The 19,225-nt window shown below is 36.0% G+C and overlaps 1 protein-coding gene and 1 non-coding gene across 2 annotated transcripts; one reads left to right on the top strand and one right to left on the bottom strand.

The window, feature by feature from the left end:
• Positions 1–1,555: 1,555 nt before the first annotated feature.
• On the bottom strand, positions 1,556–18,553 carry aldh7a1 (aldehyde dehydrogenase 7 family, member A1). Its single transcript, XM_041232358.1, has 18 exons — positions 18,302–18,553; positions 17,385–17,438; positions 16,037–16,102; positions 15,857–15,937; positions 15,308–15,431; positions 11,704–11,836; positions 9,640–9,684; positions 9,222–9,299; positions 8,924–9,021; positions 8,267–8,308; positions 7,650–7,744; positions 6,303–6,387; positions 5,517–5,623; positions 5,206–5,322; positions 3,671–3,768; positions 2,898–2,971; positions 2,650–2,725; positions 1,556–2,152 (listed from the first exon to the last, which is right to left on the bottom strand). The coding sequence occupies exons 1-18, from the start codon at positions 18,500–18,502 to the stop codon at positions 2,098–2,100; spliced, it is 1,629 nt and encodes a 542-aa protein (XP_041088292.1). The 5' UTR covers positions 18,503–18,553; the 3' UTR covers positions 1,556–2,097.
• Positions 18,554–18,910: 357 nt separating this feature from the next.
• Positions 18,911–18,982, top strand: trnam-cau. The gene has a single exon. It is a non-coding gene; the product is annotated as a tRNA-Met (tRNA).
• Positions 18,983–19,225: the final 243 nt, after the last annotated feature.

Below are 19,225 nucleotides of genomic sequence, written 5' to 3'. Positions count from 1 at the left end.
CTAAAGCTAACAAGACTACTTTAGAACCTTGAAACTCTGAATGGTGACAAAAAGAACAATGGTCTGTTTACACAATATGGAAGTTGGTATTAATATGGAACTACAATAGAGTATATCTGCATTAATTGTCTATTGCCACCTTACTGTATTGAACCCAAGGCCCACAAATTGTTTCTACTTTGCATCCATTTGTTTTTATATAAGCACGATATTTAACCAATATTATCACATCTCATGATAATAAACAAAATGCTGAAGACTGAATTGTTTATAATAAACAAAATGGTTGCAAAGTAAGAAAAAAATGACCAAAAATTCACAAATGGGCTAAGATATGCTTCTTTAGTACTGAATATATTAAAAGTGAACTTGAGTACAAACAGTGTGCTGTATCCCATATTGCAGAATGTATTTCACTAGCTTGTTTACTAATGATGTGAAGTCGCGTTTCTGGTGTGGCTGTTTTATGATTGAAAAAAGGGCGTGGGTTGCTGTAGTTCTAACACACAGTCCTTCTCACCTTGCAATGTAAGGCACCTCACATAATTTACTGCTCTGCTAAAATCTATTATTTTGAATTATTACAAAAGGCTATAAGTATTCGAGTCTTGGGTGTATATTCTTTCCTCAGTATAATCTGTTTGCTCTGGAAATGTAATTAAGTAGTGTGAAAGAAATGATAAATTCCATTAGGAAAGGGCCTATTTGTTTTATAATTAGAGACCGAATTTAAATCTTTCAAAATGCAAGGTTTAGTTAAACTGTGTATGATTTTTGTGTAATTCATTCTTGTCAATCACTTCAAAATTATACAGCGATATAAATTTGCCATGCCTGGTTGAATTATTAACATGGTATTTTGCAGAACTGTCTACAGCAGCTGTTTATCTAAATGGTAATTTACCAGTTCCCCAGACCTCGCTCTAGCAAGCGGTTGTTATTATATATATATATATATATATATATATATATATATATATTATATATATATATATATATATATATATATATATATATATTTATATATATATATATATAATAATATTTTTTTTTTTTTTTTTTTTAAAGTAGGATGTACAGCATTACAAGTCACAGCATTATTTTTTTCCCTCCAGATAGTGTCTACATGAAATACATCATTTATTATAATTTTTATTTTCCTCCACAGATGATTTATTCAGGAGTTACTTCCACTGCATAGATTTAAGGAAAAACTGAAGCTCTACTGACACCTTTGTAAATTGTAATTTAAAAAAGTCATTTAACATTCTGATGGGAGGGCTGCATCACGCGTTCCTATCTATAGCTAGGCATTTTACTGTGAACAACTCAAGCCAAAAGGACACAACTTTACTAGTGCTTTTAAAATAGATGGTACTCGAGACAAAAAAATAAAAATCTGTTTCCCCGAAAAGGTATATGCCATGCCACATTTCCTATAGAAATGAACATGACCAATTTAAAAAAAATGTACAATAAATCACCGATAGTGGCAGATGGCAGGTTTTTAAATAACATTGGGGATTTACCATTCAACCAGTTTACAACACACAAATTCACAATCAATGCAAGATTTATTTCAGTTTACAAACTTTCTCCATGGAACTCAACGCTGCATAACAGGTACATAAAGGAGTGGAAAACATTTGGTACAACAAAGCAGGTTATGACACCTTGTCTCAAACAAATATCTTGCTTCCCATTCTGGTACTTTGTCAAAACAAATAATCAGTGTCCACTGGACAAATAGCACGACTAGATGTATAGACAGAATCTGTATTAAAAATGCTACCTACATAAACCAGCACATTATTCCAACTCAGGCAGTGCACAACTTCAAGGCAACTGTATGAAGAACTGTATCATTTTTTTAAATTACAGAGCAAGGTGCAGAGTAACTTTAATGCCAATACAATCATTAATATGAAATTATTTAAGCAGTTTTTTATTTTATTTTATTTATTTTTTTTTTTTACTTGAACTCCAAATTGAGGCATCATGGGTTTAATGACAGCTTGTAGGAGAACGTGATTTGTATTCTCCCTTTTAAAGCTTTTAGAAGTGCTGGAGGTTTGGGGGAGTTTCAGATCTTTATTTTCACTCAAATTTGATTCCCTGGGCAAGAGGCAGTTCCTTGCTGTAATTGATGGTACTGAAAACATAAAAAAAAAAGTTAAGTAGAGCAATCTAGTGCTACTGGACATGAACAATGGTAACAGTCAGAAATGCCCCCTAGAACTGTAGACCAAGTCAAACTACATGATTTTAAAGAAACAAATAACTACTGATCTTAAATAATGTCAAATACATGTGGGTGTATTGTACATTGTTAACTATACTTCTCTTTTTTTGTATTGTCTCATCAATAAGCCTACTGCCAACCTAAATCTCAAAAACCTGCCCTATAAAATATATATAAAAGAGAAGTCGGAGAATATTGTGACATCCACCCTTCAAAAGCCTAGATGATTCACAAACAACTTCAACAGCATGAGATCACTAAAGTCATATTCCCAAAGCATTTAACCCTAATGCTAAGTTAACACCATTTTCATGTTTTTCATTTTACAAAAACAAGGGCGCAGTGCAAAGTTAACATGGTGGTAAAGGCTGTGTAAATACGGCCCTATATCTGGACTGCACACTTACCAGGTAGATCTCCTCATGTACTGTTTCCATGCATCACTTCCGGACTCTCGCCCGCCGCCTGTGTGCTTTTCACCACCTACAAATAAATTAAAACAGCTAGTAAAACAGAAGCATACCTTTTGTAAATGTATACTGTTGTGTGCACGTGTCTAGGAATACTTTTTAAAAGACTACCAGTTAAATACCCTGCCCTTTCCAGGAAATAAACTATTTTGTTACAAAATGGCCCTGCCCATTGTCTGGCTTACCAAAAGCTCCTCCAATTTCAGCCCCACTAGTGGGAATGTTCACATTTACAATTCCACAATCTGATCCTTTGGGTCTGAAGGGGGGGAGAAAAAAAAAAAGAGGGTCAGAGTGTTATCGAAGTCTGACCTAATGAAACATCAACAGACACTAGTTAGTGCTAGACTTATAAAATAGTCATTTGCAATTATTTAGACAGAACTCTAAGACAAATTGTCATATACAGACATCTCAAAACAATGTTTGATCTAAAAAAAAAAAAAAAAAAAAAAAAAAAAAATGTAATTCTATATACAAAATGTATCTGAAACCAAAACCAGTTATTAAACAACTACAAATGGATATAATGGTAATAATTTATAATGGTTGATGTTTACCTATATACCTCTTTAAAGTCCATATATATATACTATATATATATAGATATATCTATATATATAGATTATATATCATTGGTGTTTTGTGGGAGTCTCCCCTACTTTGAATCCCAGTTTTCTTCAATGTTCAGAGGGGTTCCCCACGTTCCTTCTTAACAGCTCAGGAGAATTCCCTCACTGTAGCAATTCCCTACAACAGCTCAGGAGAACTGAAGGTCAGTGGACGTCCTCCGATCCCATGCCCAAGACAAATTACACTTTACACCTAGGAACTTGAGAGCGGATGTCAGCGAGCTCCAAAGGACAAAGGACAAGTAGTTGCCTCTAACCTAAGGAGCACTAGAGCCAATGAAACAATCCCTCTACAATCAATTTTAAATGTACAATTAACGCTTTACCCCAGCCAGCGGAACACTTTGCCCATATCGGTAGTGAAGATGCTGCTCGACAGTCCTTGTTTTACTTCATTGTTCCTTGCAAAAGCTTCTTCCTCCGTCTGTAGGACGAAATATTATTGCTTAGGTGTTCATAAAAACATTTAAGACTAATTTTAACTTACTGTATTTTAGTTGACATGATGCATCCTACAATACAGATTATTATCGTTTATTAAAACACTAAAACTGTCACAGCTCTGTCACAGGACATACATAATATCAGATCATAAGTAGAGTGCTCCCCCTTTAAGGGGACCCTTCATACTGTGTGTAGCAGGGCAGTGCCCTGCTTGTAAATAGTGTTGGTTTATGTACTGGTGGTGGTGGCTGGCAGGAATGGGGTTAATTCCTATCCCTGCCAAATACCTGTATTATTGTTTTGTTTAAACCTTTTATTTTGGCCCTTCTGCCTGTTAATTTGTTCTTGTGTTGCTGTTGATGGTGTTCATAACTTATTTTGTTTGATCTTTTTATTTTTCTCTTTTCTTGCAGTGTTTTGATTTATTTTTTGTTTGAATAAAAACACGCACTAGCGCTTTCAACCCTGTAAGTATCTGCTTCTGTCAGCTTCCTGGTCTGGGGACATCACCAGAAAGATGTCCTGTTATACGGTGGAACAGGTTACCAAGCAACATCTTTTATTTTTTTGGCTGGACTTGCTTGTTTTATTTTGTGTTCTTGATTTGTGACGGCCATTACTGCGTACATCATTTTCAGCCTAAATAAACAGAAGGGACTGCACCCAATTGTTTAGTATTATTGCAAGTCAAGGAACTATTTTCTGTTTTGTATCCATCAAAAAGCCATAGGATTTTCAGGGTAAAATATCACATATCAACAACACCTACATATAATATACACCTTACGAAATGTGACGGGTGTTACATATGGACTGAATGTGTCCATTACCACATACATGCTCTGCTAAATGTTTAAGGAAGAATAATGTATTTGCTGGCTGTAATACCAGTATAAAGATGGGCACTCCACTAGACATGTTCTCACAAGAACGAGAGCTCATTTCAGCCCAATTAGTCACATGAACCTCTGTAAGATAGCTTCAACTGCTCCTCTGACCTATCATGTAGCTCAGCTAATAAATCACAGAAGATGATGTGTCTTCATTGCCTGGATGTGTTGTACCTTACATTAGTATTGCCTCAGTCACATCTAGGTTTTTGTTATTATGATGCTACCTTGAAATGGCTATCGTTACATCAGAGAAAGGAATTTAAAAGCATAACAGATTGACTAGCATTCAGAATACTTACTGTACTTTTTGTATATTTTTTTCCCCCTTTTTGAATCAGGTTTGCTATTTGTATCATATATCCATAACCACAAGTTCTGGGTCCAATAATCAGCTGGGGATTGTTACCAGTCGTGTTTCTCTCCATAAGTGGTGCCAGCGAAGTTCAAGTGGTTGTATATTAGGGATGATTACCGTTGCTAAAATGTTATTACTGCAGCCAAGAATAATTTGCAACGGTTCTTACCTTGAACTTGAGCACATACAGGATAGGGGCAAATGTTTCTGTGTGGACAATAGGTGCACTGTGGGCAAGACCAGTGACAATTGTGGGCTCCACGTAGTTTCCAGGTCGATCGATCACCTAAAACATTAAATACATTTTTTTTTTTTTTTTAAATAAAAACAAGTGTTACCTTATTGATCAACAACATAGTTTCCAATATAAACGTTAAAGATTTAGGGTGTAACATTTATAAAAGACTAAAACATTTTATAATTATTATTATTTTAATAATATGATACAAACTATTTTAGGAATACCACTCTGCTCTCTACCTTTCCTCCGCACACCACAGTGCCCCCTTGCTGTCTGGCTTGATCAACTGCAGCCAAGTACATGTCCACTGCCTGTTTGGTGTGGAGAGGTCCATACATAGTGCTAGCTGTGAACACAAACAGGCAAAATGATGAAAACCCATGCCTTCACTATTCCAAGCGAAGTCTGGTTGTTGCATAGATCTCCACACTAACCAGTCTTGCTCAGCTGCTGCTTTCAATTTAAAAGCGGTAGATATCTAATTCTAATTAAAGCTGAAGTACAGTTCATTGCTGATACAGTATAGTCGAGAGGATGTTAGGTTACCACACGTTCACGTATCCCCCAATTTACAGGAAATTATTACAATGAAGCTGATCGTTTCTCCATCTATAATTTCATATAAATGGGTACCTGTCCCCATCTTTTTACAACAACAAAAAACCAAGTTATGTTATAAAGCAAGTAAGGAACAACTTGGGTGAAAAAATAGGCATTATAAAACAAACTCAAACTTGACCCAGGATAGTGTTTTCCCTCAAAATTTTCATTTTCAAAATGCAAATTCAAAATGCAAAATGCAAGTTTTCACATCATTCACCCACATGATCTTCAGAAAGCTTTCTGGGCCACGCTAATCCCAACAGAACAATCTGAGAATGTGAAAGCAAACCTGGAAAGCAATAGCCTGGAAACCCTGATTACAAGAATACTTCTCTATTACACACACACACACGCATACACACACAGCTAAGCTAAAATAACCAAATCACTGTCGATTTAGAATTACATTATAATGTACTTACGGTCCCAAGGATCGCCGATTCTGACTTGCTTGTAGGCCTTGGCTAATTTTTCAACCACTACATCGTGAACACTTTCATGTAAGAACTTTATTTAAAAAAAATAAATAAATAATTAAAAAGCCTGTTTTAATCTTTAGTAAACTGAGTAATGCATAAATCAGAAAGAAATGAATACAAAACTACAAGTGTCCTGGCTTTGTGTTCTCTATGACATCATGGGTTGTTATTGCTGTTATAGCAATGTGGGTAATAATCATTACACTAAGCTATAATAATAATAATAATAATAATAATAACAACAACAACGTTTGTTACTGTACACATTACGGTGTCTACAAACAAGTAAAACCAGCTTTGTTAAATATATATATGCAAAACTTATAAAATGTGTTCGGTTTGCCTCAACATTATAGGTTCGATGCATTATAATTTATCAGATATACACACATTTTTTTAAACATTGCTTCAGTGCCGGTAATATAAAACACTCAAGAAAAGAGCTTGAACAAATGAACTTCAAAAAACAAATGTTTTGACTTTAGCTTATGCTGAAGAAGTGGAAACATTTGCATATTTTATACTAGTTCAAGCACTACCTTGAGTGTGGGCGAGTATGGTAGCCAATTGTAGATTTACGACCAGTATTTAAAAAATGTACTCTACTAAATATGGATATGGATCATTTATTAATTACTAACCTACAGTGCTGGTATTTTAGCTCCATTCATAGACTATAAGAATCAGACTTACTGAAGCTACAGTTCTGGTGGAATACTTGCATATAGTATATATGTATGTGTTTAATAGGTTTATATTAAAATACGCAGTCAAAAAATGTTTAGCAAATAATGCAAGGATAGTACACAGGGCTTTCTTATATATATATATATATAAATTTTTTTTTCCCCCCCATGTGTAACGCTATCTCCGTTTTCTTTTGTTTCCTGTACTTTTTTATTATTATTTTTTGGTAGGAATACGAGACAGGCTGCACTTGCGGTGCTTCAACACAAGCTAAAAAGTGTCTGGAAACCGAGTGTAAGAAAGCTGCATGATATCATTAGTCACGCGAGGCCAAACTGGAACATGGACAAAAAAATTGAAAAATACCCTCCCGTATTTTAGTATTAATTTGCTTATTTCTATTTGTTTGGGAAATTTCTCTAGCTAAAAGAAAAACTACAACGAAACCCATACTACCCAAGAGGTACTACCAAAATAGCATGAGAAAATTACAGCCATAGTATTTCACAGGTCAAAGCTAATTCACTCCTCACCACGTTACTGCTTTCTTGACAAACTTTCTTTATCTGAAATTATTTTTAAAAAATAGGCCTCGAATCCTACCAATCGCCTAGTTGTTGTGCATCGCTGTCCTGCAGTTCCCACAGCAGCAAACAGAGCCGATGGTATCACAAGGTTTAGGTCAGCATCCTCGAAAACTACAAAAATATAAAGCAGATATATGAAGGTTGATGGATCATTCTTCTTTTAGGTAGCAACTGAGCTTTTTTTGTGTGTGAACTACTTGTCACAACAACTCCAATTTAAGATTGACAATATACAAAATTGTCAAACATTAGCAAGTAAATGACTTCATGATGTCATACTAGTACATTTTTTGCACCTCCTTCCCCAGTAGAATAAACATACACTAAAGGATTTTCCACTGCAATTGTTAGAAACTGTCAAGTGCATAAGGTAAGGAAAGAACTGGTTACGTTTGTTTAATTGGAATGCAGTGCACACCTTGTTTAATGTGAAGTGGCTCACTCTTTACTGCTGACACACAATACTTTGTGTCAAATGAAGAAGCACTACAAAAAATCATGCAAGATGGGCATCTACTTCATAATGTGGTTACTGTAGCACATGCTAATATTAGACATTAGTCTAACATATTTCAATTGGGTCACAGGAACCTTATATCCCCTTTTAATAATTCACTAACAAAGTAAACTTACCTATTATGGCATTGTTCCCACCAAGCTCCAACAACTGCCGTCCTGCAGGGAGACAAACCAGGAAGACTCCTTTAGGAATAATTATTAACTCGGGACAGGTGCTTTTGATAAAAGCGCATATACTGCTCCCTCGTTATTTCATGTTTCGATAATTCACAATTCAATAATTAAACACATTTGGTTAAACCACAGTTGGGCCATGCTGACAGCACCTTGCACTTGTTCTATATTTGATTGTGCAACAAGCCTTCACTAATTCATTGCTCACAATATTTCAGTATTGATGTGAAAATCAAATGAGATTCTATCTTAAGATAGCACTGTATTTCCAATTGTACCACTTTCATTACACAGACAGGACAGGACCAAGTGACTGATCTAATGTAACAAAACAAAAGCAGGCTGCAGTGGGAGAATACTCTGCAATTTTAGCTCAGTTATTAAAGAGTAACCTCAATGAATTAAAAAGAAAAAAAAAACCTTAGTTCATCTTGAAGGCGATTTACCCATCCTTTTTAGCCGTACCATATTTTGCCAATGTACTTCCTACATTATGAGGAATGTGTGTGCCATGTCATATTCTCATGACACTGGAGAGAGAATTTGGAGTTTTTAAACTGTAAACTAAGTTATTGAGAATCTATAATCAAAACTCACCAAATCGCTCCTGTACAGTCAGGGCTACCTGCTTCCCTACATTGGTGCTGCCAGTGAAGGATACAAGGTCCACTCGTTCATCCTTGGCAAGGGCAGTTCTGGAGAGGACATATCACTTGATTAAACACAGCAACACCAACCAATAAAATAAAGGTTGAAAGCCTTGCTCATCTGAAACACTGTAGCTCTTAAATGCTTTCTGAAGAAAGACGAACGCTGCACCTGAAATTTCCAGTACAACAGTCGTGCTACATTAATGCTTGTTATATGTGACCAAGGATGAGAAATGAAATCTTACCCAATATCGGCTCCCCCACAGGTCATAGAACAAATAGCACCTGGTAGTTTATTCTCTTCCAAAACCTCTGCAACAATTCTGAAATATAATTGGAGGGAAAAAACATGCAAGGTGAACACTAGCTAAGTAACATTAATATGTACTGATCTTATTTTAAAAACAATGCTTTAGAAACTGGGGAGAACCTTATGTAAACATCTACACACACAAAAAAAGTGTAATTCTAAATTTCCAGTGCATCCCATATTTGGTTCATAATGCATTAACACAAGATTCACTCGACAAGAAAAAATAAATAAATCTCATAACACTAAAGACTTCTCAAAGTTCCTATTTAATATGCACTTTTTGGATGGAATTACTCAAAAAACAGAAAGTTACTCCAGGTGATGGTAATGGTATACTAAACAGTACTTACTTTGTGACTGCTACACTGGTTAATGGAGTTGTGGGTGCTCCTTTCCTATTAATTGAAAACAAAGGTACCATCAGTATCTCACTGGCTGTTGCTACACAGCAGTCAGATATTAATTTCCAACAAATTCTGCATTTTTTTTTTTTTTTTTTTAAGCCAATAAACTGTATAAAGTTTACTATATTGTGTGTATATACAGTGCCATGAAAAAGTATTTGCCCCTTGTCTGATTTTGTACATTTTTGCACATTTTTCACATTAAATTTGGTCCGATCTTTTTGTGGGTTGTAATAGTATATAGAGGGAGTCAGAGAAAAAAATGACACCAAAGTTTGGTGCTTCTTTCATTTGTTTGGTGTGCAAGGTAATCAAACATGCAATCTTCAGGTGTGAAAAAATTATCCCCCCCCCCCAGTTAACTCAGCTGTTTCAATACTCTGGTTAACAATCAGGCCTGATTTAGGCCAGCCCTGCCAATATAAATCTGACTAACTTTTGCCCTTCCCATCAGAGTGAAGTTGTCAGCACACAGGTTCTAGAGACACATCACACCACGATTAAAAGAAATTCCTGAAGACCTCCGGAAAAAAGTTGTTGATGCCGATCAGTCTGGAAAGGGTTACAAAGCCATTTCTAAGGCTCTGGGGCTCCACCACACCACAGTCCGAGCCATATTGTCCAAATGGAGAAAGTTTGGGACAGTAGTGAATCTTCCCAGGAGTGGCCGTCCTGCCAAAATCTCTCCAAGAGCAAGACGTAAAATCATCCAGGAAGTCATAAAGAACCCTAGAACAACATCCAGGGATCTGCAAGCCTTCATGACTCATGACTCCACCATCAGAAAGACACTGGGCAAAAATGGGATTCATGGCAGAGTAGCAAGACACAAACCACTGCTCACTAACAAGAACATGAATGTTCATCTCAAGTTTGCCAAAAAGCACCTGGATGATCCTCAAGATTGCTGGAACAATTTTCTATGGACAGATGAGTCAAAGTGTAACTTATTGGGCAACATGGGCCCCATTATGTCTGGTGAAAACCAAACACTGCATTCCACAGTAAGAACTTCATACAAACGGTCAAGCATGCTGGTGGTAGTGTCAGGATTTGGGGGATGCTTTGCTGCATCAGGACCTGGACGACTTGCCATCATTGAAGGAACCATAAATTCTGCTCTGTATCAGAGAATTCTACAGGAGAATGTCAGGCCATCCGTCCGTGAGCTGAAGCTGAAGCACAGCTGGGTCATGCAGCAAGACAATGATCCGAAAAAAACAAGCAAGTCTACATCAGAATGGTTGAAGAACAAGAAATTTAAAGTTTTGGAATGGCCTAATTAAAGTCCAGATCTAAACCCGATTGAGATGTTGTGGTAGGACCCAAAACAAGCAGTTTATGCTCAAAAACCCACAAATGTCACTTAGTTGAAGCAGTTCTGCATGAAGGAGTGGGCCAAAATTCCTCCACGGCGCTGTGAGAGACTGATCAATAACTACGTTTGTTTGCAGTTATTGCTGCTAAAGGTGGCGTAACCAGTTAATGAGTCTAAGGGGGCAATTACTATTTCACAAAGGGGCCATTGGGTGTTGCTTAACTTTCTTTAATAAATAAATATCAAAATTGTGTGTTATTTGTTCACTCAGGGTCCCTTTAATCTAATATTAGATTTTGGTTGAAGATCTGATAACATTCAGTGTCAGAAATATGCAAAAATGCAGAAAGTCAGACAGAGGGAAATACTTTTTCACAGCATTATGTGTGTGTGTATGTATGTATGTATATATATTACACACACACACACACATATACACAAATGTGTATATATATATATATATATATATATACACACACACACACACACACACACACACATGTGTGTGTGTGTATATATATATATATATATATGTATGTATATATACATATATATATATATATATATATATATATATATATATATATATATATATATATATATATATATATATATATATATATATATATATATATATATATATTTGTTATAGCTGTATGATTACACATATACAAAGTCTAGCTATTACCAACCAGAGACAGACATTTCCAGAGATCAGTGCTATGGCATTATTCCACCCATAAACAGCTACAGGGAAGTTAAATGCAGTAATAATTCCAACAAGACCAACTGGATTCCACTGTTCAATCAGGGCATGGCCTGGTCCTGGAAATAAAAAACACATTACACTTTATTATACAGCAAACCGGACACTGCTCTACTATTGTTTTATTATAGAAGGTCAGTTGTTCTGTTATTAATCAATACAGGTGCTCTCCACTTATAATGGACTCCATGAGACAATGAAAATCTGTATTTTATAAACGAAGTACATAGTAAACACAATTCAAAATGCTGCATGTAACTGCGAACAGAAGTACATTAAATATAAACAATACAATAAAGCTGAACTGCCAAAGAACAGGAGTTTTTTATTTGGACAAAACACGCTGTGGGCCATACAATATAATAGGTACCATTTTACGAATATATTCGACAAATGTAATTAAAATTGTATAAATTATATAATTAAACTGTACAACGGCTCTGCCAACAAAACATAGAATAAAAGTAAACGGCAACTCTTTTTCCTGTCTGGTGTCTCAAATGCCACTGTGACTCATTTACTGTACCATATTTGTGCAAAATATCTACCTGTGGAACAGGAAAACTGTGCGTATTAAACAGTACTGTATTTATACAACAGTACTGTATTTATTAAACTGTGCATATTAAACTACTGTATTTATTAAACTGTGCATATTAAACAGTGCTGTATTTATTAAACTGTACGTATTAAACAGTACTGTATTTAGTAAACAGTATGTATTAAACAGTACTGTACTTAATAAACCGTACGTATTAAACAGTACTGTATTTATTAAACTGTGCATATTAAACAGTGCTGTATTTATTAAACTGTACGTATTAAACAGTACTGTATTTATTAAACTGTGCATATTAAACAGTGCTGTATTTATTAAACTGTACGTATTAAACAGTACTGTATTTATTAAACTGTGCATATTAAACAGTGCTGTATTTATTAAACTGTACGTATTAAACAGTACTGTATTTATTAAACTGTGCATATTAAACAGTGCTGTATTTATTAAACTGTACGTATTAAACAGTACTGTATTTATTAAACTGTGCATATTAAACAGTGCTGTATTTATTAAACTGTACGTATTAAACAGTACTGTATTTATTAAACTGTGCATATTAAACAGTGCTGTATTTATTAAACTGTACGTATTAAACAGTACTGTATTTATTAAACTGTGCATATTAAACAGTGCTGTATTTATTAAACTGTACGTATTAAACAGTACTGTATTTATTAAACTGTGCATAAACAGTTGTATTTATTAAACTGTACGTATTAAACAGTACTGTATTTAGTAAACAGTATATTAAACAGTACTGTAAAAACTGTACGTATTAAACAGTACTGTATTTATTAAACTGTGCATATTAAACAGTGCTGTATTTATTAAACTGTACGTATTAAACAGTACTGTATTTATTAAACTGTGCATATTAAACAGTGCTGTATTTATTAAACTGTACGTATTAAACAGTACTGTATTTAGTAAACAGTATGTATTAAACAGTACTGTACTTAATAAACCGTACGTATTAAAACAAAAAATACCTGCTGTGGAACAGGAAAACTGTACATATTAAAACGGTCTATAGGTTATAAACGAGTCTGTTTTAACCAGAGTAATTCCCCATTAAAACACATGTTTGGCAGGGACATGCCTCCTCTATATGTTGTAAACGGATTTCAGCCATCACATAACAGTTGTTCTGTTTTAATAAAACTTTAATGCTTACTGGAAACAGACAGCAGGAACCACATATTTCAGTTTACATTGATTTAAATATCAGTTTCAGGTTTTTCAAATTGCAGCAGTGTGCTTATCTATTTAATAAGTTTAGTTTTTAGTATCTATCAATCTTCATGTCTTTTTAAAATTAGAGAAAATTGGAATAGCACTCCAGAACAGATTATAGATTCAAGGTTACAAGCTTGGGTAAAAAATGATCAGTACATCAACTACCCAATCAGCATTTCCATTAACTGGTAAATACCTTTCAGAGGCAGTTTCAAAAGCTAGTTGATGGGCAGAGACTAAAGCCGTCAGTCAGTTTGACTGGCAGCAAAAGGTTGGCGATGGGCAGCTAGAAACACTGACTGTCACCTCTAGACTACGCTTTTTAAAAGGCACAGGCAATCGAATGAGTGATTCAGTAGTTCATGTCTTAGCGCATGCTTGTTAACAAAGCAAGTCCGTGATAGGCCGATTCAATACACGCCCCCTTCTTTCGCTCCTCCTGGAGGGGAGGATTTCTTTATTTTCAGCCATGATTGTGATTGACGGTGTCTCGTGTGTTTGTTGAAGTGAAAGCATGAAGCAAGTGCAGTTTATTTTTATATTTTGTAAGTGATTTTAGTTTAGAGATGCAAGTCTGGTCTTATGCAAGTTTGAGCACCCTCCTATCTTTTCAGTAAAAAATGCTTTAATTCACGCTGATATTATACCTATTTCAGTTACGCTAAGAATTATTGTGCAAAACATTTTAATTTGAGATTCTGAAGTGAAATATGAATGTTAAATAAGAAAAAAGTATTTCAACAACTTATGAAAACAAATTAAGCACCCCCCCCCCCCCCCCCCCCCCCCCCCCCTGCTGCTGCCTTAATTAACATTAACAGCATACATCAGGAAATGACAAAGTACTGTATATATATATTCCTAACTAAGATTTCAAATTACGATAGATACGAACCATGCTTTTTGTGTCCTTAAACACAGCAGACAAACTCCAGTGCTACCCCGTTATAATGCAACCTGTTAGAGTGCGGGATCTGTTATAACATGGTAAGGTCGTGGCTCCCTTTTGGATGAACATTTCCAGATATAAGGTACGAAGCATGGCAGACGGCAAATGAAAATCTTTCTTCTTAAAATGAAATTTGATGCAGTGGACAAAGTGAAAAGGTGAAACTCAAGCAGCAGTTTCAAAAGATATAAATGTTGAAGAATCTACACTATGTGGACGGCCAAGACAGAGAAAAACTAAGAGGGCTAGGGAAAAAAAAAAAAAAGCACTGCCCTAAAGACAATGAATTAGACTGCTTATTAGAATTTGCTTGGTTTCTGTAGAAAAGTCAACAGGGAGGTGGGGACATGAAAGGATATAGGGGGGGCCCACAACAATGAGGGCACAGCCGAGTGAGACAAGGGCCAAAATAGCAATTCAATGTGCATGTTCTCTAAGGACCTACTTTAATATCTGCTTTGACATATTATACATACAAAATCCTTCGCTTTAACCTTGCAAAAACAGTATGTTACATAAGTAAACAAGCACTGTAAAACTAAGTAAAAAGAAAATGGAACTATTAACCAATTAAACTATTAAATACGTAACCCTGTCGAACACTACAGACATCCACACACAAAGTACAATGACGAAGGGAACAAAATGTACACTGTTGTCATAAACAGAATGTCACAATGTTACACAAATGAGACAAACGTTCACTCTGAAAAACAATGTCTGTCTGTATTGCAATTCCAAACAGACTATAACAAATGTGTCTTTTGTCAAGTTACAACTCACTTTCGGACGGTAGCACAGGTCCGCCGATCATTCGAGAGAGGCCGACAGCATAGTCACAGATGTCTATGTACTCCTGGACTTCTCCAACACCTTCAACAAAGATCTTGCCCATTTCCAAGGAAACCTAGCGAAAATAAAAGCAGAAATAAAAAGAAAACTTCAAATAAATAATCAAACAAAGCCAAATAGGTGAAGTGAAGTGAAATAAAGACCAGTTGAAAAGCCCCTCTGAGAAACAGGGAGATGATATTTAATGCGAATGTTTGCAGTGCATATACTGCTTGTTTCTTGTATGGATGTTTCTATTATGAATTATTGGTTTATACATTTGTTTACAACTAATGAAACACTGCCGCTTGTGTTAACACAGTGCTCCCCCAAAACATCTATGCATTTGCTATCAGTACTTGTAGATGCAGTGGAATGTCTGTAGTGTTTTGAGGCACAGTTGATTGCACCTTCAGGTCAAGTATGTTTGTTACCACTAGAAACCTAAGCTCTCATTTTTTTATACCATAAACTTAGATAATGATTTCGATCAGATCTTACCAGGCTGCCTAGAACTTTACTCTTCTTTCTTAAAGCATCTCCAATTTGTCTTACAATTTCTCCACGTTTTGGTGCCGGAATCTACAAAAAATAATGTTCAAGTATAGTATTAAAATTCAATTTCACTGTATGTTAAAGTATTCATCTGCATTACCCCGTGATAAAAAAGTGACTACTTACATCTGCCCAAATTTTCCAAGCTTCCTTTGCCTTTTGAACAGTTTCTTCATATTCCTGCAAAGTCGCCTGGAAAGGAAAGACAGATTACTACCCACAAGGTCACATTAAATATCCATGACAAAAGTATAACATTAACTGCACTGTAACTGTTTTTTGTAGGGCACTTTCACTCCTAGTTCACTTGCAAGTGATTCAAATCGTGGTTCACTTGCAAAAAACTTTTTTTTTTTTTCAGGTTTGCTTCAGCTCATTTCACACCAGAAAAATTCAAGTGAACTTGAGTTTTTTGTAAAGAGCATTAACATGTGTTTGTTTGGTTCACTTGCAGCTTCATCTAGACTAGAGTTCTATTGGTTTCACATTGCACTTTCCAAACACACTTGTCTCCCTTCCTGATTACTAGCGCAGAAGTCCTCTCGGGTAAAACTTTTTATCCCAGTCACACCCAACATGGAGAATACTTTAAGTGCTGTGGCTGTGCTGTTGTCTGTGTTTTTTGGTTTATTTAGTGCTTGAAGGCAGCATCAAATCATTGCAGAAGAAACAGAACATGCCGAATGAGAGTATTTGTCGGAAAAACACTGTTCTTTTCTCAGTTCACTTGGGCCTCGTACACAATCACACTGCGATTAGCGCAACAACCGTATTAACAAACTGCACTCACTGTGGCTTTTTGTTGTACACACACACCATTCATTACTGAAGTGAGTGCCTTCCCTGTTTAAACTAACAACTGGACTCAGGCTATGTGACGGCAGCATGGCGGTTGTGTTTTTGTTCATGCTTTTGTAAGAAAGTACAGTATGTAATCGATGGACAGCTCATCAAGCACAGCTATGTTCTTTTCTGCAAAACCAGCGGAGACAGCGTTTTGCTTTTTCTGCACTGCTAAACACAGTGGCAATGATCTGTAGTACCATGATGGTAGATCAAAACATTTGGGCGATCTTCCGACCAGAAGGCTGGTGGGAACGACTTAAGTGATCTCCACATGACTGGATTAAAAACGCATCTTTGTCATTTACTAAGACCTTTCCTTGAGTGCCGAAACACACAGATGAGACGTTCAGTATCGGTGGAAAAACAAGTTGCAGTCGCACTGTGGCGTTATATAAAAATAGTAAACATAATATTTATTTTCATTGTGCTGCAGACATACAAGTGTCCATCAAACCCATTCCACCTAGTACCCTTCGGACCTGTGACTTTCCCAAGGTCAGAGGGCGTGTCCCAATGGCTGAGCTTGCATTCTAACCCAGGGTCCACTGCATTAGAATCCTTTAACCAAAGGACAACAATATGCGCAACATACAAATAAATAATGACTTACAGTGAATCAAGAACATACCTGTCGGACTTTGGCAATAGGCTCATTGTTTGCAGGGCAGTACGAGGTGATGACCTACAAAAGACAAAGATTAGATTGAAGTTATGACTGGCATATTGGCCAGACTAGACCAGTAATAGGGACAATTCTATTCCATGTGTCACCAGTTCAGGGTCTCTGCAAAGCAAGATCAGATGTTCTTGGTTGTCAGCAGTGATGTGTGCCAATAACACAATGAGTTATAGGACCAAACTACCCACTCTACCCCTTATGATGGGCACTCCAGCCAAGGTGAGATGAGGCACACAAGTAAGGTACAATGTAAACAGAGTAATTTAGTACCCACTGCTGGTAATCTATGATCCTTATTACAGACACTGCATAACAATGTTCCCGCTAGATGTATTTTTAATGATGTACAATTTTTTGCATAAACTGAAAGAAAAATGAGGAGATGGGTACCCTGTCAAAATATCTAGAAACATAGCTCAATGTTCCAAGAATCAGAAGAGATAATTAATCATGACTCACTTCAGACTGAATTTGTTATCAAATTAAAACTACCAATATTGCACGGTAACGGCGACTACCGAGTGAAATTCTTCTGAATTTTTCCCCTTCTAGTTTTTATAACAATATGAGGTTTATTATTTTTTTTAAATGAATTAACAATAACTTTACCCAAAACATGTGATGACTGGTATGCAGACATTGGTTTTTAAACTCTTATAAGCATTTCCAATAAATAATTCTGGACACTGGTTGAAGACAATCACAATCATAGTAACAATTAACATACCAGCGTTTTCTATATGCATGTTGCCAATGCTTATTATTATTTTTATCAACAGGTTCAATGGATTAACCCTACCCTGCTGTCATGTTTCAGATTATTTTTAGCAGGCCATTCTATTATCTCTCTCGGTACTCCCTCTTACCTCTCCTTTCCCTCCCCAGGTCCCGTTGTAAACTCCGTCGTTTTCCTCCTTCAGACCCAGTTCTTTCAGCCAGGAGTACTTCTGTTGATTAATCAAGAGTGTAGACATGGCTGCGGTCTGCCTGTAACAAGAAAAAGGGTATTTCTTCCTAAAGGTTGAATACCTTGTAATACTAACAGTCTGGGTAATAAGTCGCTGCATAGCTGGGGTAAATTGGCAAATTAAGACAGCAGACAGAGGTATAAGGACCAGCCCATCTAAACTGAATACTGTGATTGGATGATAGGCGGCTCTACCCACAAAGCGTTTTTGGTGCTGTCATGGAGCACGAGGACATTTTGGTGCTGTATGTCATCAATAATGCAACGTTCAACACAAGAATCAGAGATGAGGTCAGTGTAAGAGCAAACCATAATGAACACATAAACTAAGGGTCTGTGTCATATGCATGTCACAGTGTGCTGTTTGGGCAAAAGTTACATTTGCTTCAAAAGTCTGATGTATTGTTTTAACATTGCGAAAATCTGCAAAATTTCACACCTTGACACTTTGCACCATTATAACCACGTAACCCTTTATATCCATGGTGAAACACCTTGTTGCAATGAAAGCAGAGTGGCGCAGCGGAAGCGTGCTGGGCCCATAACCCAGAGGTCGATGGATCGAAACCATCCTCTGCTATTTTGTTTTGTCATATTAAATTTTTAATATGGTCATATTATGGTATATTTTTGGTCATACTAAAAATGATGATTATGACTCGGATGATTGCATGCAATAAATATGTTTTATGAGTTTTAGGAATCATCTGTATGTGAACATTTCTTGAAATTTGCAGTTATACGTTTTTAGTAGGAATATTGTTATTAATACAGTATTGCGGTGCGAAAATTACAAGAAACTATGAAGAACTGTATTCCCTGC

This window comes from Polyodon spathula, chromosome 2, assembly GCF_017654505.1.
Source record: "Polyodon spathula isolate WHYD16114869_AA chromosome 2, ASM1765450v1, whole genome shotgun sequence".
Lineage (NCBI taxonomy): Eukaryota > Metazoa > Chordata > Actinopteri > Acipenseriformes > Polyodontidae > Polyodon > Polyodon spathula.
Note: the sequence above shows the minus strand (reverse complement) of the source record. Positions and strands in the feature narration are given on the sequence as shown.